This window comes from Pleurodeles waltl, chromosome 4_2 (assembly GCF_031143425.1).
Source record: "Pleurodeles waltl isolate 20211129_DDA chromosome 4_2, aPleWal1.hap1.20221129, whole genome shotgun sequence".
Taxonomy (NCBI): domain Eukaryota; kingdom Metazoa; phylum Chordata; class Amphibia; order Caudata; family Salamandridae; genus Pleurodeles; species Pleurodeles waltl.
Window position 1 is genome coordinate 865,315,209 of NC_090443.1, and position 26,193 is coordinate 865,341,401.

Genomic DNA, 26,193 nt, shown 5'->3' on the forward strand with positions numbered 1-26,193 from the left:
CTAAAGTTATGAAGAAAGACCTATTTCTGCACTCCTGGGTGTTTGATCTTTACTAATTTGAAGGCAAGGGCTGAGGGACATCTGGTGGAGTAACCATTCACTGCAGCATGTTGTTTTCTCCATCTTTCAGACCTTCTTCGATGTAATGACGTGTGACTCCCTGGGTGTTTCCCCTAATCAGCTGTGCCAGCCTACTATGATGGCTATCAATCACTGGTGGAAAGCATTTGCACTACACTGCACTAATGAATGGGTGCTATGTATGGAAGGATTTTGCGTTATGTAATGAAAGTGGATCCATGTGGCCACATTAGGTCAAGTTTTGTTTAGGGAACTCCGTCTTCTACATATCCTTCTTCAATGCAGCAAAATGACACACACAATGGTGTGTGACTGACATTTTGTAGCACTGGGAAGCATCACTTCCTACCCGTTTAGAGAAATGGCAGGCGGGCATCATTAATAGGTCAGAGCTCTTAACAAAGAAAAGACAAACAGTTGATTCAATTTAATGGGCACCACAAAAAAGTTTGTGCGTTGTAATTTTGGGGATGTTTAGTAAGTGCTAGTTCATTGTAATACACACAATGCATATCCCATTAGAAATTTTGGGAAAGGCAAAAAAAATTGATCATGGCAATTTGGACAGAGCTGAGAAGGGCAATAAAATCAAATACTCAACAGCGCAAAGTCCTAAATTGTCCTCTTCGGCAGGGCCCGAAAGCTTTGGGTGACAGAATGCTGGCCACCAGACCTTGGCCCTGCCCTGCTGGCCAAAAAAGTGGTGAAGAACCTTGGAGTAAAAACTGACCATGCATTATCTATGAAAGATCAAGTAAACTCCGTCTGTGCCATGTGTTTTTCGACCTTGAAGCTCCTTAAAGTTGTTCCTTGGCTGCCTACCACATCCAGGAAAAGCCTAGTTCAAGCACTCATTATCTGCAGGCTGGATTATGGAAATGCCTTACCGGTAGACGCCAACAACTCTCTCCTGGCTCAGCTGCACATGGTGCAGAACACTGCGGCCCACCTTATCTGTAATCTACCTACTCGGTCTCCATCTGCGTTCACCTGGGAAAAAACTACACTGACTGCCTATTAGGAAACAAACTGTTTTCATACTTTGCTGCCCGACTCACAAGGCTTTCCACACAGCTCAGCCGGCCCTCTTACATTCCTAGCTCAGATACAACCAGCGGTCCAGGCAGCTAAGGTCATCTAATAAGACCCTTCTCAATTCTACGCGTTCCGTACTGCCAGACATGGTGGCAGATCTTTTTCATACCTAGGCCCTTACCATTGGAATAAACTCCCTCTTTACATGCCCTCCTGCTCTGACTTCCAGATTACAGATGTTGAAAACCTGGCTGTTTTGATTTGTCTGTCTGTGGCCTGGCATTGCAAGCAATGAGATACTCTCTTGAGAGTGAGTTGTTGCGTTTTACCAAGTACGAAATAATAATAAATACAGTGACTAACACACCCTTCTGTGGTACTTCCCTTTTTATAAATAGAATACTTAAGCTGTCCGGTAAGAGCAGAAAGAAAAATATGCCAATTCATCAGAACACACCGTCAACACGTAGTATCAGGGTTATTTGGTTTGTAGACTACTACTGCATCATGATGTAGTGTTCTTTAAAGAGGTGAGTCTTCAGCTCTTTCCTAGATTAGAGCAGGGTTGGGGCAGGCCTGGTGCATACAAGGGTATTGTTCAATGTGTATGCATGTCTTTGCACTGTGTCAGCCATTGGGTCGTGATGACGAAGGGAACATTGCAATTTGGTAAATTCCGAAATAAGACACACACACATTGCACCATTGCTCTGGATCAGAAGCATACCATCTCCAGAAATGTACAAATGGCAAGTGCTGATATCCTGCAAAGTGACCCAGAAAGTATATTTGAAGTGTAAAGGAAGGGCGGGGAGGTTATTTCAACATTTGCTTCCAATAATAAGTTGGAAACACCCCCATTACACATTTTGGCTTTAACTGCCGCCACCACTATACCACATGAGTACTGGCAGGAACTCAAGGACTCCTGTTATGAGACGTACAAAAGAGTCCCTCCACAATTGGCTCAAAGTGTTAACACGTATGATTTCATAAAAAATAATTTCTGGTACTAGAGAAAAATCCAACCCAGGCTACTTATTGTAAAGGTTATGTTGCATCACGTCCTGTGACATCAAGTAGTCAGAAGGCTGCCATATCACTTCTTGTCATTTTTATGAATAACACTACCTAACTTTTCTGGCCAAGGATGGGGACCCCACATGTGAACTGTTCCAGGACCCCAATGTTCCATTTTCTTTATTGAACCCCATTGAACAGACATCATGTAGCCAGCCTTTTATGAAGGCTGCCAGCCCCAACAATAGTTGAAATCTAGAATCACACCTGGAAGCAGTAAATAAATGAATTAGTAACTCCTCTGGTAAAAACAAACCTAACAGGTCTACGTTTCTCTTTGATCACACTGGTGCCTTTTTGTACTTAATCCACTCCCAGCATGAGACATAGGTCTCACTTGGTACCTTTCAATGCAAGTCCAAATGTCAAAAGCTTAAATACTGTCCTCCACTAACTACACCTTTTTCTAAGGTCAAACCTCGCCTTCCCAAAACCCTGAGATCACTTGTGCAATTTCTATTTCTTTCCCATATCTACTGAGAATAAACATTGCAGAATTATTTCTATCCAAACAATTCTATTCTCCACTCAACAATCAGATTGTCAACTAGTGCAAAAAAATAAAAATCCATGTACACGCCCATCAATATCCACTGACTTCCTTATGCAGAATGCATCAACTTCAAGGCTGACTACATCACCTTTAAAACCATCCATCGTTTTTAATCCTCCTATCCGATCCATACTCAGTAGCTAGAGAAATACAAAAGCAAATCTCATCGGGCCATGAACATTTCCTGTACCAAAATAAAGGAAATACATTAAAGGATCTCTTTTCATGTTACCTACCAAGGATATGGAACAAGCTATGTGAGATGGTCCCAAAAACGCTAATCTGTTTGCCTTCTGATAAGCATGGTAATCCTTAGATATGCTCTACCCACCGCTTGACATAAATTCCAGCAACAGATTGATCCCTCACCTCACTCTAAAACACTCCCTTTTATTGTCCACTTTTATGATAACCATTGGTATACTTTTGTTATTAAAGGTTGTAGTTTTTATTCCCTTGTTCCGCTGTGTGTGCTTAAGGAATACTGAAATAAAAGGGAAAAACGAAAATGCAACACATTTTTTACAGTATTATTTCAAATTTCATCATTAGATTTGCTACTTCCCACTCTCTTCTAGGAGTGGTGGTTTTTTGTTACCAGAAACACATGGTCAGTGTGATGTGTTGCCAGTCTCACCAACATATTGATTCTGAAGTAATTTTCATCGAACTTTATTTTTCCTGTGGGCATTTTTATATTAAAATAATGTTTGAAGTTTTTATTGTGCAAATATCACCTGTTACTGAATACCCTCCGCTATAATGCAACATATTACTAGCATCCCCACCATCTCTCAGAAAACGAGTTCCTTGTCTAGAGAAGGAAATGAGCAGTGGGATCTTCATATGTACCTTTCAGCTTATTCACATTTTTATTTTGGTCCTATGTCAATTGGTGAGGATCGATTCCATATTGGTCTGGATACTATCAAGGACATACAGCAGGTCAATGTATGGCATTTTATCTAAATACATTACAAACAAATTTAGTTTAGTTCTTTTATCTTTTCACCTTGTTAAAATTGCATGCATTTAAGTGTACTTTATCCATACCTTGCCGGTCCCATCACCTTGCGCCACAAACGTTGCATACGCCTGACAGACCTTCCATTGTTTTCCACTGAAAAGATCTTCATAACAAACTTGTATGCCAACCTGGAAATGATAAAGGAACACATTGTCACAAAACCAAATTATCCTACACAAATCACTTAAGACATCTTAAAATAAGGCTATTTAAATACTAGGGAATAGTTGAAAACATATCTTCTGTGCTATTTCCCATTACAAACGTTTGAGAATTGCACCTGCCTAACTAGACAGTGGAAACTAGTTTTCAAAGCCTTCATTTGTATCCCTGATACACAGCCAGTACAATGCAAGTGCACCCTGCTGCACATCCAGTGCAACTGACCACTCCCATACCTCTGGTCAATAGATGTACCCCGAGTCCCAGATATTTTTCAGGCTGTCTCATGCACTCTTGCTTTCTAATATCAGATATGTTCTGGAAAGTCATGATCTCACTACGGTCTAAGCTTATCGATGGGTGTCTGTGGACATCTGTAACAAGACTCTAAGATTACAATTCTATCCTACACCTTTGCCAATGGATGACCAATCAGAATATACCAGGGAACCATGATCGTATAAGAGCAAACCGGGTTACAAGCAACTGAGAATCTTTTTGTCAAACCGAACGACAACTTTAGGAAATATATATATATATATATATATATATATATATATATATGTGCATCTAAAGGGAAATCCTTGTAGATAGTATGCAGTAGAGATACACAGACAATCGGCTACTTTGCAAATCTCCCTCATCTGCCTAACCACAACAGCGATTTCAATGGCTCTGATGGAATTAGCACAAATTAATTCCAGAAGTGTCCTTTTCCCTTCGACCTTCTAACAGTGACTGGTGCAGGAAAGATTCCAGAGGGTGGCAGAAGAAGATAAAGCAATTAACCTGCTTGGAGCAATGTCACAGTAGGTGCAAATAGACTAACAAATGTCCCCAAAACCCCTGGTTCTGTGATGGGTGACCTTAAATGCTCTTCAGCCCTATAGGGTGTGCAATGGATTGTATAATGCATTGTGGAAATGTAAAAACACTGTCCTGTTTGCTATAACTAATCTCCTCCAACCAGTTTTTGCAGCTTGTCTTGTTTGTGCTAGCCTACGCTACTGGGTGTGCCCATCTCGGAGCCTTGCCAGTTGATATGCAAATATTTGCAAACCAGCTTGCTAAGCCAAAGGTATTTACTTTTTGGTTACTTACAAAATCCATTTACCACTTCTCATGAGCTCAGCTAGGCACCTGCCTGTTCTCTTGGTAAGAATTTTATCATGGTATTGATACTAAGAACTGTGTGTAGTAGGCTATAATTCTGGGCTTGGTCGCATCTCATGGAGTCTACATCCATTGCTGGTATAAATAAATAAATAATGCATTAGCAGCTTACAGGAGCGGGTGGGCGGGTAAAGCAACATGGCAGGCGGGGAGAAGCAACATGTGGGAGAAATCACGAGTGAAGGAAAGCAAAGTTGGTTGTGAAATGTGGAGGACAGAAGCACTGGGAAAAGACAGCAACACAAGTGTGGATGATGGAAGAGAAGCCCACAGGCTGAGAGCGGCAACACCTTACAGAAGCCATACTGAGAGCAGTTGTGGGGGGAGCATGCAAGGAGAGACAGCTGGAAGACATACACTCTCATGAAGTACTTCACACACACAAAAAAAAAGAGCTCCCAAAAAGTGAGCAGTTGTGGAAGAATAGAAGGACTCAATCATGGAGGTGGTAAACAGGCTATGCTTTGAGGGAGGAATTAACACGAGATGGACAGCATAAAACAAACAAAGCAAGCAAACAGAAAGCAAGCAAATGTGAGTGACAAAAGGCAAAGCCAGTAGTAAGCGATGGACAGAATGCATTTCTAGGTCAGCTGTCAGCATGTTCCCAAAATGTCTATGCAACCAGACAGTTGTGCTGTCTGGTAGGCTTCTACCTAAAAAACACAGGGACTGCAAAAGCCTCAACAGGGTACAAGCCACGTCAATCTGCAAAGTAGCACTTTTTATACTCTAACTTTGGTGCACGATAAGGGGAGATGTAGTACACTTAGGGGCATGTGCACCCATTTTCTGCAGACAAGGGCAGTGTAGCATTACAGAAGGGGCCACAGACTTATGTGGCCCCTTCTGTAATACAGATAATGCAGTGCCTATGTAGAGAGGGTGCTGTCCTAAGGGGGCCTCCTCTCATTAGCATGGTGGTGTGGCCTGATGCTAATAAGGGATACACTTTGCCTCTGTGCCCGCACCGTATTAAGAACGTGGAGGCAAAGAGATCCTAAAGAGGTACACTGACAATACACCACAGAGAGGAGGTGCACAGTCAATTCACCCCCCGTCCCATGTCCAACCCAAGACACTCTCTGAAAGGGAGGAAAGAGGGTTCCATGGACCTCCTAAGCATCCCCCTGCAGGGAGGTGCAGTCTCCCACTGTTCCCACATACAGTGGGATCTTTGTTCCCCCAACCCCATAAAGGGCAGGTCAGGTGCCACTTGCACTGTGAAAGACATAGCAGCTGCTTCAAACAGCTAATCCGCCTTTCACTAGTGTAGTTTGTGGCTGCCATGAGAGTAGCGCTTTATATGTAATAGTGTGTACTGCCCCTGATTGCGCTCAGCTCACCTTGTTAAAAGTGTGCCACAGTCGAACAGGGACAGTGCATCCTAAGTGTAATATGGTGCCTACTGTATAAAACACCCTAGGTCTTCATTCCAAACTCCCCGGTATTTTGGGTGCTAAAACAGCAGATGATAATACCATTACTGCCAGATGCAGTATTTACTGTGAGCAGTATTACCTCCCAGTTCCAAGCAAACCCCACACCTAAGAACGTTTCCTCCATTCCAGGATATAACCCCTGAATTTTGCAGTGACCCCAGCACAATTTCAGCCAGGTGTTACCTCTGCAAGTAAAAAAGTGTATTGCAGATATGCTACTTGTAAATCTGGTTGCTTCTACATCTGAATTGGGAATACTGGCACAGTCAGAGTGAGTAAAGTAGTAATTTATTTAAAATGGGCTAAACGATCATTAGCTATTAATTCTCCTAGTCTTTACAGAGTATACAGCAACTCTCTTGTAAGTAATGTGCAGAAGTGTGAACATACTGCTGAGATTTGACAGCTTTGTTAATTCATCCTCATATAGCATAGTTTTAATAAATTAGTTTTACCTAAACTCAAGCCATATTCTTGCAATCAACATGCCTCTCCTCCATTACTGTTTCTGGAAATAATTGCCCTCAATTACAAGGGCAGCATTGGGAGAGGATACAGGCGGAGTGGCGAGCTGCACGACACTGATGTCCTTCCTCCACACGGTGGCCCTAGAGGGTCACCAGGTAGAATCCACACGTGGCAAAGCCTGCTGAGCCCTATGGAATTCTGTTGATTCCTAAGGGCCCGGGGGCCCCAAGGCACCCTGATAATCCTGCAGATTGCCATCAGTAGAGTGTGCAAAAGGGCATTGCAATCACAGTACCAGCAAAAAAAAGAGATAGAGAGAGAGAGAGAAAAGAAAAGAAAACACTAGAGTTTGCTGAAATTCTTTTATACAAACCTCCATACTGGAATTAAAGGCACGGTTGACCTTTGCCTTCAGGTTTACAACTTGACCAACACTACAAGCAAAAGAACATTGTTATTTAGTAAACAGAACGTTATTGGTTTTATATTTGTATTGGGATACAGGTCATATGAATGGAAACATGTAATCAGGCAACCTATCCTATTCATATCAAGCGCTCTGCAAGTTTTTATGAATAATTGTGACCGTTTCATTAAGTACTGAAATTGGGGCCTTACTACTTGCAATATTAACTGCACTGCCTCGATCAGAAACTGAAAATGCCCTTCCCATACTTGACAACTTACTTTGTGCAGCTGCTGAAGACTTCAGCCTCAATATATATATATTTTTTTTTATCTCTAATATGCAGCACACCAACTTCAGAACATACAAATGGAAAAGACTAATATAACCCTATAGGCATTAAGGGTTCCTCAACTCTTAAACCATTTTCGGTCAGGCTAAAGACAGATTTTTCAGCCTGCCAGATCTCACAACCCAAACCAATACACAGGAGGAACTTTGGGTCAGGCCGCTTAAGCCACTGGCTTCTCCTTTGGGTTAGCGCCCTTCAGCCATTGCTTTGGGACTGTGTCCATCACATTCTGGAACAGGCCAGAGCAGTATTTATGTCTCCTGGGCACGACATTGGCTACTATGTTTCATTCTACCCCATAGCGAGTGCTTCATTACAATACAAAAGGTGGATTGTTTTTTATTGCAGGAGCAGTTTGCAGGAACTATTTGTCGAACAGGGAAGCAAACCTACAAAAAGGCTTCCCTCAATAAAAGCAACACATTGTCCTTTGTTACTGCTATACTCAACCTCTTTCAGTAAGGGTCCAGATAACGGTGGATCAGTGGAGCTTAGGTAAGGTGTAATACAATGGGAAGGTTCTGAGTCATACAATATTTTTACAAAGCTTTTATCACCCACATACCTCTGATTATCGTTAAATTAGTGTGTTATAATTAAGAAAAATAAAAAACAATTCATTCTTCAGGGTTATTGATACAGGTTTAAATACTGTGTCAATGACATCACTTCCGATACCGTATAAATGCAGCACTGGGCTTATTCCAAATGAATTCCATGTCGACTAATAGGCCCACAGTCTGTTTCCAACACTCGCGCTCTGCCATTTTGTACACAAATGTGTCCTCCAGAATAAACAGAGGGCACCTTTACAAAGTTATTGGGATACTCCTTCTCCCACCTCGCAGCAAAGATCCGGAACAGCCTTCCCCTCCATCTCTGGACCACCACCTGTCAATCAGAATTCCAAAAGGCACTCAAGACATGGCACATGGCTGATCGAATAAGCCCACCTGGACCTGCTAGCGCTTGGATACCCTACCGGGTGATAAGTCGCGCTATACAAATCCATTGATTGATTGATTGATTGATTGACTTTGCACTCAAAATCCCTAGTGAAAGGCACACACAAAAGACACTCCTTGACACAGCACTGCTATTTACAGTACAATATTGTTCAGTTTCTTAAGACCAATTCCAACAGAATTTTCACCTCAAGTATTTATATTCAGAAACTACATCAAGAGCATTTTCATTAAGTGGCCTGGCAAACCTATTGACTTTTGCGAGGCATAGGTATTACTATAGGATCTTTGTCCTAGTAGTCACACAGAACTAGAACAATCTACTGTACTGGTATCCAGGTCAATAGATCTCCAAGATACACTGCGCTCAAATTTATGACTAAAGGAGTTGACAATTTGCCCCTTTTGTCAAACTTTGCATATAACTGTTCACAAGCTCTTACTGGTGTAATATATGTTGCACATTTGTCTTTTGTTGTGACCTCACTTTTATGGACACTATGCCGATCTCACCTTGTGAAACACCCGTTGATATAATGTTCTCTTATAATTCTTAAATATAGTTTTGTTTTTGGCTAAGTGGTTTGTTGTATGTCACTACATAAGCTGTCTAAGGGGGGGGGGGATTTTTTGACCCTATTACCAAAGAGTTGTTTTTCTTTTTAATTTAAATTTTTTGTGTCAATGCGTCTTCCCGACGGTACAATTCTGGAATTTTATATTTATTAGACCCAGATTCTGAGAGGTACTGGGTCCACAGTGTGTATATTTAACAGAATCCTAAATTAGGCATAATGTTAGACTCTGAATGTTATACGACTGAAAGGATCATGCATTAACCCAAGCTGCAGCTACCCGGAGATTCCTAATCGTTATTCAAAATAGAAGACATATGCCAGTGATGACTTTAAGAATTAGGGAGCCACCCGATGCCCTCAGAGATGTCAGAGAGGGCTTGAGATGAGCAAATATAGTTCTTGGCTGTCATTTGAATAGTCCCTTGGCCTGGCTCCCACTCCTTCGCTTAAAAGAGGTTTGGAACAATGAGAAAATTAAGACACTTTTCATGTCAAAGTAGAAGACTGAATTAAAACAGAACCTATGATAATTCTGTATGTCTGATATCATTGCACGCTCATTTATGAATACATCAATGAGTAGTTATTCCATGAGATTTACATCAAATAATCCATGACTAGGTGGGTGGCAAAGATTGCATTATCTGTTTTTGGTTATTGACAAAGCAAATAGAAGCTTTCAACAACGTATTAGTTTAAAATCAACCTATGTTGATTTAAAAAATTGATTCTGAGATGGTCTATTGGTTGACATTTTAGACAATTTCAGGCTCCTAACATTATAAGAATTTTGGCGGCATGTATTAGTTATTAGGTCTCTGACAGACAGCACATGCACTGTCTGTAGTAGACCTGTTGTGCTCAATCTGTAGGCTTCAGCCCGCCCATAGGCTTACCATTTGCTTCCTCCATCAACACTCTCATATCCTTTGTCCCCATTTGTCCGTGACATGCATGCGTCATGCCATGCCTCTTCTTGTGTTTAGCCCTCCCCCAGTGCATGGACCAAGTATTTGTTTTCATCCACTGCTCCCATTTTAGGAGTTCATTTTTTATTTGCGTTTCAGCAATCTACGCAAGTGCAGTGTTTTTATTTTTAATTGAGCACTCCAGGAGAGTGCATTTTTTATTTTATTTTTTACAGCCGCCTCCCTTTTTGTAGTTCTCTGCCCCCTTTATTGAGCTTTATATTTTCCTCTGTCGTCCATTTGCTATTATCCCACCCATATCCCCAAGTGTTGTTTCAGCAGCCTGTTCTTTCTGTACATCTGAAGCCCCCCCCCCCTCATGTTATTCCGGCTGCTTTGAAGATACCATTTGCGTAATACACAATGCTACTGGATTGGCTTTGAGTTTCGCCATGGCTTGCAACTTAGGATTAGTCCCTGTGAGCAGTGTTTGTTGCCATGAAGTGGAGGGTGGACTGGCAAAAAACACAGCTTTGGCGGGTGGAAATGGCCAGCAGGATGCTACTGCAGCAGCACTAGTATGTGTGTCTGTGCATTTTAAATCTTTCAGCACAGAACTGCTGCCCTTTTGCACTTCACACAGCCTAATCACGAAAAGCTGCTGCCACCCCCAAGAACTTCATGATTTTTCAGGATTAATCAATATTTTTGTTCAGCTCACACCCCTGCAAGGTCCTTATTGCACCAGTTTCTGTAATGTGCAAGACAACTTAAGGGCACTTTCATACCATGATGAGCACAATTTTTGATAAGCTTCAATCCCTGATGCTTTCTACCCCCAACGCCCCTGCTGCTTCCTCATGCTCGTATTATAAAAAAAAAAAAAATACACTTTCACTTTTTTTTTCCTTTTTAGTTACCAATCCAACTCTGTCTGGTATCTAAAAACTAAAAACAAAAAACAGCTCTGATCAATCACGTGATAGATTCAAGGGGAACTCTGCAGAGCGCCATTCATTCTTTTACGTGAGAATAATAATAGAATAACTTATTCACAATCGAGGATTCATATACACACCATCAGTCATGCGAAGAGGTCTGGGCATGGCACTGCTCAAGTGGCCCATGCACATTACCATTCACTGTGCCCGTGGTTTTAACAACGTTCATTCATGCACACGTCTAACACAATTTATTGCTGTATACATGTTGGCTCCCAGCCATCCTCGCACTTGAGACAGGAAATCCTGGCACCCGAGGGATTCCCTGCTGCTAAAAACCCAGTCGGAGGTGGGGAACAGCTTCCCCACCTCCTGAAGCTGTTTTTTCAGTTTTCAGGGAAATGACGATCAGTGCACGCGGCACTCTTGGAGCTATCCCTGCCCCGATCACTTATCCAGACAGGAGAGGTATTGTTGGAAAGGGGAGACTCTCCCCTTTCCAATGGTATCCCCCAAGTGGATCATTGCTTGGGGGATTGCCCAAGGAGGGTGATCCCCGAGCAGGGATCCACTCCACTAGACACAAGGGAGGCGGAGCGGCCACTTGGGCAAGGGCTTTTGCTCCCCCTATATTATTTTATTTCGGCACAATTCAGTCTTTCTGACCCCCGTGGGTTGCAGATGGGGGCAATAGCCCCCAATCTGCCCCACCCCAGGGACTGAAAGCCTACCAGGCGCCAGAGTTTATTTTTTTTGTTTAGAAAAGTGTGAGGGCTGCCCAGAGTGGGCTCCACAATCCTCTCTCCCCCTCAAAATAATAGGCAGTCTTTCTGCCCCTTCCCCCCCTGGTGGGGGGGCAGATGGGGTCATTACCAACACTAGACACAAGAGATTTATTTTTTAATAAAAGGGGGGGCTGCCCATCATGGGCATGGCCATGCGCCCACCCCATATAAATGGGGACCAAAGTCTTTCTGCCCATCCCCGGAGGGCAGACTGGGGCAGTAGCCCCAATCTGTCCCCCTGGGAGGGACAGGGGCAGAAAGCTCACTAGGCACCAGGGATTTTTTCTTGAATACGGAGTGGTGAGTAGCTGCCCACAAATGGGCACAGCCTTTCTGCCCCCCCTGTGGGGGAAGATGAGGTTTATTACCCCCAATCTACCCCATGGGTACGCTGCCACGTAATAAAACCTACCAGACCCAGACACTTCTGAAAATTAAACATCTGGGACAGTGCAGGGTGGTGAGCTCCGCATACACTATTTTCTTACCCACAATGCCATGCAAACCTCCAACTTTGCCTGATATCACATATTTTCTGTACATTTCTGTGATGGAAACTTCCTGAATCCGCATGAATTCACAAAATTTCAGCTACCCTGCATTGCCCTATTTGTCCCGATAAAAATTCTGCCCCACTTGTGTGGGTGTCCAAAGCACAGTCAGCCTAAAAAAGTATGAAAAAATGTCCCTTTGGACCTGCTTAGGTCCCCCCTCAATTTCTACATGTTTTTGGGCCTTCTCTGTCCCAGACACTTGGCCCACCTACAGAAGTGGAGTATCATTTTTATCAGGAGACTGAGGGGAACGCTAGGTGGTAAGAAATTTGTTCCAGCGTGGTGATCCCACACAAATGTGAGGAAAATGTGATTTGTTTAGCTAAATTTGAGGTTTGCAGAGGATTCTGGGTAAGAAAACGTTGGGGGATCCACCCAAGCCACACCTCCTTGGACGCCCTGGAGGGCGTAGTGTTCAGAAAAGTCTGGGTTTGGTAGGTTTCCCTAAATGGCCGCCAAGTCCAGACCAAAAACACAGGTGTCCCCCTTGCAAGAACAGGTCGTTTCGTGATAGATAATTTTGATGTCTCCACAATACTTTTTGGGCCCTTACCTGTCACAGGCATCTGGCCCACCCACACAAGTGAGGTAGCATTTTTATCGGAAGACCTGGGGGGAACGCTGGGTAGTAGGAGATTCCAGAACTTTCCATCACAGAAATGTGAGGAAAATGTGTCTTTTCAGACAAATTTTGAGGTTTGCAAGTGATTCTGGGTAACAGAACCTGGTGAGAGTCACACAAGTCACCCCATCCTGGATACTCCTGGGTGCCTAGTTTTAAAAAATGTACAGTTTTGCTAGGTTTCACTTGGTTCCGGCTGAGATAGGGCCCAAACTCCACAGATAGGCACATTCCAAAACAAGGGGCAGTTTTGGGTGAGAAAATGTGAAGTATCCACTTTACGTTTTGGGCCGTTTCCTGTCGCGGGCCCTATGCCTGCCAACACAAGTGAGGTACTATTTTATCAGGAGACTTGGAGGAATGCTGGGTGAAAGGAAGTTTGTGGACTCCCTGAGATTCCAGAATGTTCCATCACAGAAATGTGAGGAAAATATGTTTTGTTAGGCAACTTTTGAGGTTTGCAAGAGATTCTAGGGTGACAGCACATGGTGAGAGAGACACAACTCTGGAGTCCCCTAGATGTCTAGTTGTCAAAAATGCACAGGTTTCCTAGGTTTTCCCAGGTGCTGGCGGAGCTAGAGCCCAAAGTCAACAATTAGGTACACTGCAAAAACAGTAAGTTTTTAGTGGAAAATTGTGCTGTGACTACATTGGGTTCGGGACCATTTCCTGTTGCGGGCACTAGGCCTACCCACACAAGTGAGGTACCATTTTTATTGGGAGACTTTGGGGAACACAGAAAAGTAGAACAAGTGTTATTAGCAACTGTTCTTCTCTGCATTTGCACCTTCAAAATGTAACAGTGTGTAAGAAAGAACTAATTGTGAGAAATGCCCTCTTATTCACACTCTAGTATGGGTACCCCCAAATTCACACATGTGCGAATAACCACTGCTTCTAAGCTCCATATCTTGTGCCCATTTTGGAAATACATAGGTTTCCTTGATATTTATTTTTCATTCTTTATGTTTTACTAAACGAATTACTGTATACCCGGTACACAATGAAAAACCACTGCAAGGTGCAGCTCAGCTATTGGCTCTGGGTATCTTGGGTTCTTGGTGAACCTACAAGCCCTTTATATCCCCTCACCCAGAAGGGTCCAGCAGAGGTAACAGTATATTGCTTTCAAAAATCAAAATCTGCCATAATTAGAAGTTACAGATGAAAACATAGACACAAATGGCTGGTGTTTTTTTCAACCCAATTTCAATATTTGTCTTATTACAACTGTTACTTTCTATAAGAAAACTTAGAAGGATCTACACAAATTACCCCTTGCTAAATTCAGAATTGTGTCTACTTTTCTGAAATGCATAGCTTTCTGGGATCTACTATTGGTTTCACACCCATTTCTACCACTAACTGGACAGAGGTTAAAAGCACAAAAAAATAGGAAAAATGGGCTATATCCCAGTAAAATGCAAAAACTGTTTTGAAAAATTAAATTTTCTGATTCAGGTCTACCTGTTACTGAAAGCTAAGAAGATGGTCATTTTATCACCGAAACCCCTCATTGATGCCATTTGCCAGGGAAAAAATAGATGCTTTCTTCTGCAGCATTTTTTTCCCAGAAAAGCAAAAATGTAGCTGTATTTCAACTAATTTCTCGGTCCCCCATAGGGGAATCCACAAACTCTGGCTACCTTTAGAATCCCCAGGGTGTTGCGAAAAAAGGATGCAAATTTGGTGTGGGTAGCTTATGTGGGCAAAACGTTATGGGGGCCTGCCCTACATAGCCAAAAACGGCTTAGAACCGAGAGGGGGCCTCTTATTGCGCAATAACCTACAGAGTATTATTTTCACATTCGTGCTGTAGCCAAGACAACCTGCTGAATGCCACTCCCCGGGTCATGTGCTGCTCATGCAAAGCCGACTTTTGTAGACAGAGCACTGCCCTCAGCTGGATGTGTGTGGCACCTTTGCCAAATAGCAATGCAAGCGCTTCGAGGACACCTTTCTCTCTGCCATTCTTCCGTGGCTATCTCTGAAAGTGGCCTGGGATGTAAATGTAGGTGGCTTCTATATTTCAGGATAGATACCATTCAGATCCTGAATTGTCTTGGCTTTCTCAATTCCCCGAATCAGTCCTATACTACCTGTTTTAAGTGTGAAATGCGTCTGCAATGCTGTAAGTACAAGTGCCATGTCTCCCAAAAAATATTTGTATCTTTGTGATCGGGCGTCGCAGGGAAAGAACAATATGAGCAATATATGTACTAGCACGGAATTGTATATACACACACAATACTCACACCAACTACTTCCATGTAAAGGTCAAAGCAAACTCTTTCATCTGTTGCACTTATGAGACGTAAGACTTCATTGTTACTGTCGCCACTGATGAAAATGCATTGTCCTTCACAGATAGAATCACTGCAATCACAGGTGCCAACCGAGGAGGCATCCAGGTCCGCAGAGGAGGAGCCACCTGCATGCATTTGTGTTTTTTTTTTTAACAATACTGCCCTGAACTTTAAACCTGTGGCCTTAAGCCATAGGCAGGCACGTCAAGGACAGAGCTAGCTAAGGCACTACTCGGCTATTCCATGCGCCTTCAAGAAAGCGATTCTTTCCTTTTAAAACAGTTTTTCATTAACATAAACTGATACACATTCATACATTGCTAGCATGTATGATTACTCCAGAAAACTACAAATAACTCGTGAAACACCAGGACGGTGTGGTGTGTAGATGCGCCCTTTGTTTGATGTGGACCTTTCTTTTAGGTTACTTTCAGATTATGCAAAATGTCCTTCTTTGTAGTAAGGCCACACATTTGTCAGACTCTTCACTCCAGGAATTTTATTCCTGGATAAAAGTGTGTTTAACATTGTCTCTGGAAACCACAGATTACCTAGACAAAATTGACTGGCGGCGTCACAAGCTTAATATGTTGTTCTTCTTTAGCAAAGCTGCACAGCATCAGGGGAGCTGAAAGGCTAAAACCCATTAACAAAACCAATAGACTACAAAGGTGAGACCTATTGGCTTCGCTAATGCTTGTTTGTTTTAAACTATATCGAATTAATAAACAACTGATGCTGTGCTGACCTCTAAATTAAACAAATAGCGCCACCATATGTCAGACTGTCATAAGTGCTGGTGTTAACAATTAATCGCTGGTGCCGAGTTCCAGAAACCTGTGGCCTAAATAAAGCACTGCTCACATACCCTCTCACAGGAGTCTGATATCCTTCGGAATTCCAAACTGCAGACATCAAAGTCATTCTTGTAAAGCCAGGTTCCAAGCCAACAACGTCCTGGCTAGCCATCACCCAATCTGCAAAGGCCCTCTCCTATGTAAACTAATTGAAAGAGCTGCCAACATTTACAAAAGTATGTGTGTGGTGTTTGCATAGAGCAAACCAATTTGAAAGGCTTATCATCCTAAATGAAACAGACTGAATCTAATACACAAACAGGTTTCTGCCAAGATAGGAGTAGAGAATGTGCACAAAATTACAACACAAGATGATATTAAGACGAGTGGGACTCGCAACTGACTAAGTCCTTCCTAAAAGGCCCCTCATCCCATCATTCCCTGCTTTCTGTTCTTACCCTTCAACACCAAACAAAAGATTTTCTCAAGATTCAACAATTCGCCCCTTCTCTAAAGTATATCTCAGAATTATGCTGGACCGGTGCTCTTCTTTCAGTCTCAGATGCTACAGCTATGCTCACGATATGTAAATTTCAAATCCCAGCGAACCTAAGATTCATTTGCAACCGGCTAATGTCTCTTAGTCTAATGGATGCACAGTAATTTATTCATATAAAAACAGAGATAAGAGCCTGTTTGAAATGATCATCTTCCAGGTACCGATCTTCTATCCAAAAATGTTTAGCCCATTTCCTAACCTATCACTCCAATAGAGAAAAATATGGGGTGATCATGGACTCAAACCTTACCGATTCTTTAAATGAACAGAGTTATGAAAGAGTGTTTTACATGACGAAATGTCCAAGCTTCTCTTACTTACAGTCCCCCTCAAATGGATAGGAAACCCAGGTGTCCAATACTCTTCCAAATAGACGACACCAACCTCACAGCTTTAAACCAAGTATTTAAAATGCTACAGTAAATCCAGAAAGCAACTGCAAGACAGCTCCACAACCTCAACAGTGGGTCACACATTCCCCATGTTCTGTAGTCTCTACACTATTCAAAAAGACAACACACATACAGGCATACATACAGTGGAAGACTATATGTTTGCAGGTACATTGGCACACACAGGGGAATGGGAAATTCATAAATGTGTGGGTGAGCATACATGGATATTTAGTAGGAGTGGGCACATGGAAAAAAGGCAGATGCATAAATAAGAATAAATGTGGGGGGGGTGAGTTATTTATAGATGGACCAATGACTGGGGTCAGTGTAGCAATAAGTTAGCATATCTAGGTGGGTGGAAGACATTGTTGTAGATGAATGTGTTTGTGAGGGTATAGGAAAGGTTCTTCATCTATGCATCAACTCAGTATAATCACCCATCCCTGCGACCACTCATTCTTCCATTTCCTCACTCACTCATCCAAGCAGCCATTCAAACTACTGGTCAACCATTCACCCATCCAAGCACTCCTTTGTATAACAAGTAATTCAAATATCAACTCATTTTTGCATTCGCTTACCAGCACAAACTTGCCAATCAATGCAGAGGCGCTTTCACTTATTATAAAAATAGGCCAGGCTTATTGACTTTGTCAATACAACTCTTGGCTTAGCCTATAAAGTCTCACGTGTGTTTGATGCAAAACAGCCAGCAAGCAATAATAATGCGAAGCATATGCCGCTTCAACAGACCAGCTGGAACTTGCAATGGTAAAAACCATACATTAGACCATCATATGTATACAACTGTTCTCAATACAAGCAAATCGAAGCAGGAACAGATGGCTGAGAATGATACCAACTGACACTCAAAAATGAGCAAGTGCCAAGATCTCCTCTTTAGAAAGGATGTGAGAAGACCTTGACAAACAGACACAGAAGGCACAGACAGGAGCGGACGCCACTATTTTCTAAAATTCTTGCTTTCTTGCGCCGATCCTCTCAGAAGGGTACACTTACAACACCTCGAAGAACATGAGCAGCTGTAAGGTATTTAATAAAATGGCAGCAGTGCATTAATGTGTGTGCCTCGGCATGCATGCTGGGGTAATGGCGGTCAGCAGTGCATTAATGTGTGCCTCGGCATGCATGCTGGGATAATGGCGGTCAGCAGTGCATTAATGTGTGTGCCTCGGCATGCATGCTGGGATAATGGCGGTCAGCAGTGCATTAATGTGTGCCTCGGCATGCATGCTGGGATAATGGCGGTCAGCAGTGCATTAATGTGTGTGCCTCGGCATGCATGCTGGGATAATGGCGGTCAGCAGTGCATTAATGTGTGCCTCGGCATGCATGCTGGGGTAATGGCGGTCAGCAGTGCATTAATGTGTGTGCCTCGGCATGCCTGCTGGGGTAATGGCGGTCAGCAGTGCATTAATGTGTGCCTCGGCATGCATGCTGGGGTAATGGCGGTCAGCAGTGCATTAATGTGTGCCTGCATGCATGCTGGGGTAATGGCGGTCAGCAGTGCATTAATGTGTGTGCCTCGGCATGCATGCTGGGGTAATGGCGGTCAGCAGTGCATTAATGTGTGCCAGCATGCATGCTGGGGTAATGGCGGTCAGCAGTGCATTAATGTGTGTGCCTCGGCATGCATGCTGGGATAATGGCGGTCGTTAGACTGGTATAAAAATGACAGCAGTTAAATAATAACATCAATTAGTGCGTGTTAATGGTTCATGTTAAGACATTTTCATGACACACATACTGATGTTAAGCCAGACATAAGTAAATCTACTTTCTCACGGATTGCAACAGCACGTCTTAGAATCCACCCATACTTTGCTGACTCGTTTATTTAAAATGGTTACTGTCTTCTTTCTAATATATTAGGGTGTAACAGTGTACGCTGCCACCCCCACCCTGCCCCTCCCGTCTGATGTTAAGATGTTGTGCTGTTACGCCACAATCCAGGCTGCAGTCCGAACTGCTCTTTGCAGGTAGCAACCTGCTACATCTGTTCAAGGACAGCAGAGAGTTCACTTGAGTTCATTTCATCCTTTTTAGCCCAGTGCATTCTTACCGCACCATTACTTATTAAAGCTGTGTGCCGGCCACAACTGGGAAAATGTAAGACGGGTGGGGAACGGGACTACTAAAAAAATAAAATATAAAACAAAGGAAAACAACTCATTTACTGCTGCAACTATACTGAGAGGAAGGTGGCTTGATGCAGGCAGCCACATCTGCTGAATCGCTCCAGTCAAGTACAGGCTGGGTGGCATCCAGCACCAACAGGTGCACAGGTACTGCAGACCCTCCATGCAGGACCTATGTGAGGTGGCTGCAGTGTTGCCCCCACCTCACTGTCTGCCTTCTTGCACTGTAGCAGCTCCACGCAAAACCACTGTGTCGGAGTTTTCTGATGAAGGAGATGGGCTCCTTTGCTGTGCAGTGCTTACTAGTCCTGGCCACTTGATATGCCTCCATAAAAAAATTGTTGTCCAGAGATTTTCATTATTGATTTGTGTTTTTGTATCATTAAAGAAGCAATTTAGCTTGGTTAGACAATGCTAATCTGTGCTGATTTTTTCTGGGCGACATTTTGAACAAGCCGATTCAAAGCGTCACGCTGCCATGAGCACAAGCACGAAGGAGAGACACAAAAGGAAAAAGAAGTTTGCTTGCAGTCAAACGTGTCAGCAAACGAGCAATTATCCATGTAACAGAATCGATGGCCAAGGTGGTAACAAAACTGCCCCAGGGAGGGATAAACCAATGTTAACAAAGGATTTTTTAAAGGCAAGCCCATGAACAAGTGATAGTGATGGGCGTGCGGTGGGCACGGTTAAAAGCCCACAGATAGATTACAACAGGCCAGAGCGCTTGCGCGCTCAACCTAAAATGGCAGATGTGTTGCAGTAATAATGTAATCTTTAAGGAACCATGAGCCCTATGTACTTCATTTTGGTGTCAAAACATAGATTTTGGGAGTCAAGTAGTCTTATAGAGACAAAAAATAACTCCTCAGAGCAACCCTTCCTCTATTTCCACAATTGTGGCTTATAATGATGTGTTTTCGCCATCATACTGGCAATTTATTTAAAACTTTTTTTTGTTTCAGGTTTTCTGTTGATTCAAATTTGTAAACATGAGCGAAGCAGGTGATAGCAGAGGATCTTTATCTCAAGACAGAGTGATGCTAACTACAAAATGTGAGGACTTTATTAACAAAGAAAAATGTATCATACACCAATCTAATCTGAAAGGAAAGCTAACATCAACTGCAGCTGGGCAGAAGAGAGTTTGAGATGCTGCAGAAATACGGCAAGATGACGTTCACAAAAGATTGGAACTGATGAGCGAAGATGATACAATATTTTATCATTGTAACAACAAGTGCTACAAGTCATAAATAATAGAAAAAAGCTTGGAAAAAAAGTAATAAAAACCGACTCTTCTGAGAAAGGGACGACAACCAAACCCAATGACCAATCACTTAGAAAATCGATGGCTACCCATTGTCCACCTCCAACAACTGATCAGAAAACAGAGGATCTTCAATGTATTATCTGTGGTTTAGCCAGAACAAGGGCCACATGGATTGACAAAAGAACAAAGTACAGAGTATGTGAGTCTCAAAGGGCAAACATGTTTTTATCTGTAGGTAGTTTCTTCCAAGATGAAGTTTTCAGCAAAGCAGCTGATCTAAACAGCAAGGTGAATGTGTTTGCTGCTGATTTGTATTCCCACCTGAACTGCATGTGTGAGTACATTCAAAAATATGAATGTACAATGAGCTCCCAAAAGCAAAGTAACCGCCAGCCTTCAGTTAAGTTTGCACTCTTTGAAAAAGCAAATTAACTTTTAAAGCCACTCTTGAGTGCTGGCTACAAGTTCACACTCAGAGAGATCAGAGAAATAATGGTCAACATTGATGAAACTGTACTGATCTATAATAATGAAATTAAGAGTTGGCTGGTGAGAATGTACAATGACAGAACTAGTACTTGTCAGTCTAACAAAAAGAATGAGCCAAGTATGGTGTTCTCAGCTGAGTTGACTCCTTAAGTTCTTGCTGCCAAAATAAGATCACAGGATGCAGTAAATTCAACTGGAACCATTTAAAGAAATATCCTGAAACAATTAGACTTTGGACGTAATGACAACTTTTGTGATGCTCCGCAAATCATCAGAGTCAACAAGAATGTCTGATGTAGTCTTTACCATTTTTTACATCATTGTTTAATATCAGCACAGCAAAACTGTTGCAAACAGATTTTCTTGAGTTCAGAACAGAAGCCAACAACAATGATGATGGTTTTGAAGACATAAGAGAAGAAGTGGAAGACAATCTCATGAATAGGCATGCTTACACTGTGCAAATGTACTATCTTATCCAAATCATGTTTTACAAATTACATCATGGCAAAAAAAAAAAACTCCTCTACACATGATGACTGCCTACGCAATCTATGGAAAGAGTAGGGAGCTAATAACTTCAATGAATAGGACCGGTGCATCAACAAGTTATGACATAGTATGGAGCAGGAACTTGTGAAACCGACAGCACTCCACTTTCAAGTCACTTTACAGAAAAGGATTTACAATTGCTGCTCTTGATAGTTTTGATTTTGAAGACAGCTCTTCTTTGCCTGGAACATCCAGCACACATGATACTGCCATGGTGCTTTTTCAAGACTGCATCAATGAAGTAGCTGCTGGAAAACAAGCTGTGTCCGCTGTAAGCATAAACAAAGCTGCAAACTTATAATCCATCTGCCTTGCCAATGTGTGAAAAATCACTACAGCCATCAACACGCCCCAGTCTACCAGAAAATTCCAAAGTGGCTGAAGACATGAATCTTCTTCTACCTAATGCTGCAGTCCGCAAAGCTGATTAAATTGAACTTATCATATCGCTGTTTTGGTGAGGACTGAAGGATCAAGAAAAGCCTGTTACTCTGTGGGCTGGAATTCACGTTCTGATCTCCCAGAATATCGTGCCACTTAAGAAGGTTGGGTTTTTACCAGTAGTTCCATCTCCAGTCACAAACTACGCAAAATTCAAAGTGTCCACGTTCAGCTTGAAGACCAGCCTTTCATGCAAATTTTCTGCAATGAAGGTGTTTTCCGTATTGTAGCTGACATTTTTATGAGCAATCCAGTACAAATGAACGATTTTTATCAAACGATGGGCATCTTCCACTTGACAAAAGTTGTGTTGGGGTGTGCAGGAAGTGATCTCAGTGGATGTGACATAAACAATGCACTTATTGAGGCTGAAATATTTGGAAGCAAAACTGTCCAGTCAGTATTGAGCTGAACTCATGTTGGTTCGTTACAAGGTATGCTCATCATATCTGAGGCTACAAAAACACTGTGCTGGAATGCCTTCTGCTGCAAGGATGACAAATTAGGTTTTGCATATCTTATCTTAGAAGTGAACAAGGCACAGGGTGCACTTCATTCAAAAGACACTAAGCAAAGCCAAGCAAAGCAAATGCAATGTTCAGTACACTCAGTTCAATATCAGAAAACCTAAAAAACAAATTCATAGAGTTTGCCAAAGAATGTGAAGAAAAATCAGAACGTCGCAAGTGCTGAGGAAATATTTTACACATGATAGCTCTAGTGAAAAACTTGGTACATGCTGATTGGGAGCTGCATGTGAAGTCTGTGGAGTCACTGGTGGCAGTTTTGTTTGCAGAAACAAATAAAGTAAAGTCAACTATGAAAATGTGTGTAAAAGTGATAAACATTATTTTTCCTACTCTGATCATTTGGTGTACACATAAAAGGATTAAAAGCCATTATTACGTGTTTCATTTCTATATACGTCTCTTCTTCCTCTATTATAGCCTCCATTTTGGAAAATGGAGGAAAGGTTCCTCTGAGGAGTCATTTTCTGTCTGTCTAAGACTGCTTGACCTCCAAAACTGAAATATTACATCATCACTGCAACAGATCTGCCATTTTAAACAATGTTGTCCAGAAAAACTCAGCCCGGATCAGCAATGTCTAACCAAGCTAAATTACTTCTTTAATGATCCAAAAACACAAATCAAAAATGAAAATCTCTGGACAACATTTTTTTTCCGGAGGTATATCAGGGGGCTGGGATTATAGTGTATGTGTGTGGACTAACACTACTCTACAAGGTAGATAAAGAAGTCTCTAAACAGACTTAGAACAATTACTTTTTGGATGAACTATTTAATATGTCAAAATCGAAGGCAGTAATTTTCTACAATACACAAGCTAACATGAAATTAGATATTTGGGAGCTTTAGTTACCACCACAGCATCACCTTCTTAAGGCAACTACAGAGAACTGTGGTGCACAGTTGGGTTTACAAGAAGCAAGAGAAGGATCAAAGGGTACTTTAGAGACCAGCTGGCTGCCGGTTTGAGCATCTATCATGTATTGCTCCATCACAATTCCTATTCAGTGACACACCAGCAAGGAGTTTTGTGCTCAGGGGCTTTCTGTAACAGGGGGTGTTAGTTTGTTCTCTCAGTTTGCAGTTTAGCAAATTCCAGAGTCTGGAAGCCTAGACACTGAGGCCCATATTTATACTTTTTTAGTGCCGCATTTGCGTAGTTTTTTTACGCAAAAGCGGCACAAACTTACAAAATATAATGGTATTTTGTAGGTTTGTGCCGAATTTGCGTAAAAAAAACTATGCAAATGCGGCGCTAAAAAAGTATAAATATGGGCCTCAGTTATTTGACCCCAGACGTCTGTCACCAGACGTTCCCTTTATATTCAGTTTCAAACATTTGTCTATTGTCTTTAATCTAAGTTTATGGATGCATTTGTGGAAGATGCAGGAGGTAAATATAAAACAGCCTCATGGTGGCCTCTGAGCAAATGTATTCAGAGGACCAAAAGTGGAAACACTTAAGGGGCAGCACCAGAGTTGGTTACAGTGTAGTTCTGAGCCACTGCATCCAGGATTAGTCCTATTCTGAATCTAGCCCACTGTGTTTTGTTATGTGCAGGCCCCAATTAAAGACAGTGACTCCATGAGGATGAGCTCGGTTTGGACAGTGGTGCATAATTTGACTGAGTCACCATGGCACTCTCCTAGAGTAAAAAGAAATGGTGTATCATTATGCACGCCCTTTAGTAGTCTCCCATCACCTGACTCATCCGTTATCTGACCAGTGGTATTGCAACTATGTCATCGCCCACTGCAGCCATTTTTGATTTAGGTGCTGCTATGTTTTGCCTGACCTTGATGTGACTATCATCAGGACACGGATTTCCACGATCTTCACAAATGAAACATCTGATGTAAAATATGCAAAATGGTGTAATATCTAAACTCGTCATGACATGCAGGGCACTAGCATTCCTCAAAACGCATAAATCACAAAACTTAACATTTGTATCCTACATGATTCTTTCAACAATGGGCCCTCTACTTTTAAATCAGAGGGAAACACAGAGTTCTGATAGCCACAGAACTAGACAAATAAAAGAGAAACACTTGTTTCAACAAATGAGCTGCTGTGGCTAACTTCATGTTTTAGAGTTTGACTTAAGGCTATAGAGATAAGTGTCTAGACCACGGATTGATGCTTGCCTAATAAAGATCTAGTTAGACGGTTGCCAGTTTTTTTGGAAAAGGAGTTGAAACTTTCTTTCTGTTTTGATGTGGACCGATGATTTTAACAAGAACTAATTGGCACTCCAGGAGCAGAGTACAACGTGCATATTAAAACCATGGCATATTCATTGGTCTGTCGCTGTACTAATTACAGTGGGCAGTCGGGTACAATGGAGATGCAACTGCCTGCTTCAAGCATATGCAAAAAAATCCCTCTTCTGCTCCAGTGAACCTTGCAGCTACAGAATCATCAAAGAGACAGGTAGCTACAAATGATGGGGGCTGGCAGTGCAATGGATCTCCAAGGCTTCTGCTGTTCATCAACAGCGTATGGATTTAGCTACAAATAAGACAACCCTCACCCTTGTTCAGATTATGCTGCATGCAAGGACACTACAGCTGTGCTTGCCTGTGACTGGCAGCAGTGTGGGAGAATAGATTAACTGTGGATCCCTGAACAGTCTAATGAGTGCATTTGGAAGGGGCACTATTTGTTTCAGAAAACTTTCTGTACTGCAGGTATAACCCCTGCGATGTTGAAGTCCACAAAGAATTTCTGTTTATTTCTTCACTCAAGTTTGCAATGCAAAATGATTTTGTTCATTTCGTCATATAAATTTGTCAGCAGTCCAGAAATTAATCTAGAAAATGTTCTAAAAATACCTGCTTATTCAATGATAATTAACTCCACTAAAACGCGTTCACTGCCTAACAGACAAAATGCTGCATTTTGCATTACTCACTTAGAGAACAGAAAATCTATTTTTACCATGTATTTCAAAGAAACAAGTGTTCTTTCTTATAAATATCACCTGGTCTGAAGGACTTCACACTTTCCACCTCCAAACATCAACATTTTGAATGGCATTACATTGGTAGATTTTACATTTGTAATAATTACCTCACAGATATTACATTGGGGATACCTTTACATAGTGATACTTTACAGGAATACTTTACTTAGCAGGTAAGGTGGTCAGTGTAATATTATATTTGCCTGTGCTTATGTATATGTTCACCTATTTATTAGGCTCTATGTATTTATATATATATGTAGTATTCACTGACAAAAACAAAGGTTTCTGGGACGTTATAGTTAGGCTCACATTTTAAACCTACAAAACCATAGAAATTCACCGGTTATACTTTAAGTTATCTCAAGTAACTATAACTCGTGCCCCAAGGTAAATATAACTCCTGCCCCGCCATGCACAGTTTTTTTTGTCAAAAATATTACTGCAAATATTACATTGATATTATCAATGATGTTATCAAAGATGTCATGAGTGATGTAATTTGTGGGGTAATTAGCAGAGCACGTCGAGGGCATGAGTTATAGTTACCATAGGGCACAAGTATCCCTACTTCTCATCCATCATCCTTACATC

The 26,193-nt window shown here is 41.9% G+C and overlaps 1 protein-coding gene across 2 annotated transcripts in view; it reads right to left on the reverse strand.

Annotated features, from left to right (window-relative positions):
• Window positions 1-26,193, reverse strand: part of ACOT11 (acyl-CoA thioesterase 11) — a 409,284-nt gene that overhangs the window by 144,084 nt on the left and 239,007 nt on the right. For both annotated transcript variants that reach the window (XM_069232622.1, XM_069232623.1), the window contains exons 4-5: window positions 7,395-7,455; window positions 3,803-3,904 (exon numbers count right to left, since the gene is read on the reverse strand). In XM_069232622.1, coding sequence (XP_069088723.1) covers window positions 3,803-3,904; window positions 7,395-7,455 — 163 coding nt within the window. The remainder of the gene's footprint in view (window positions 1-3,802; window positions 3,905-7,394; window positions 7,456-26,193) is intronic.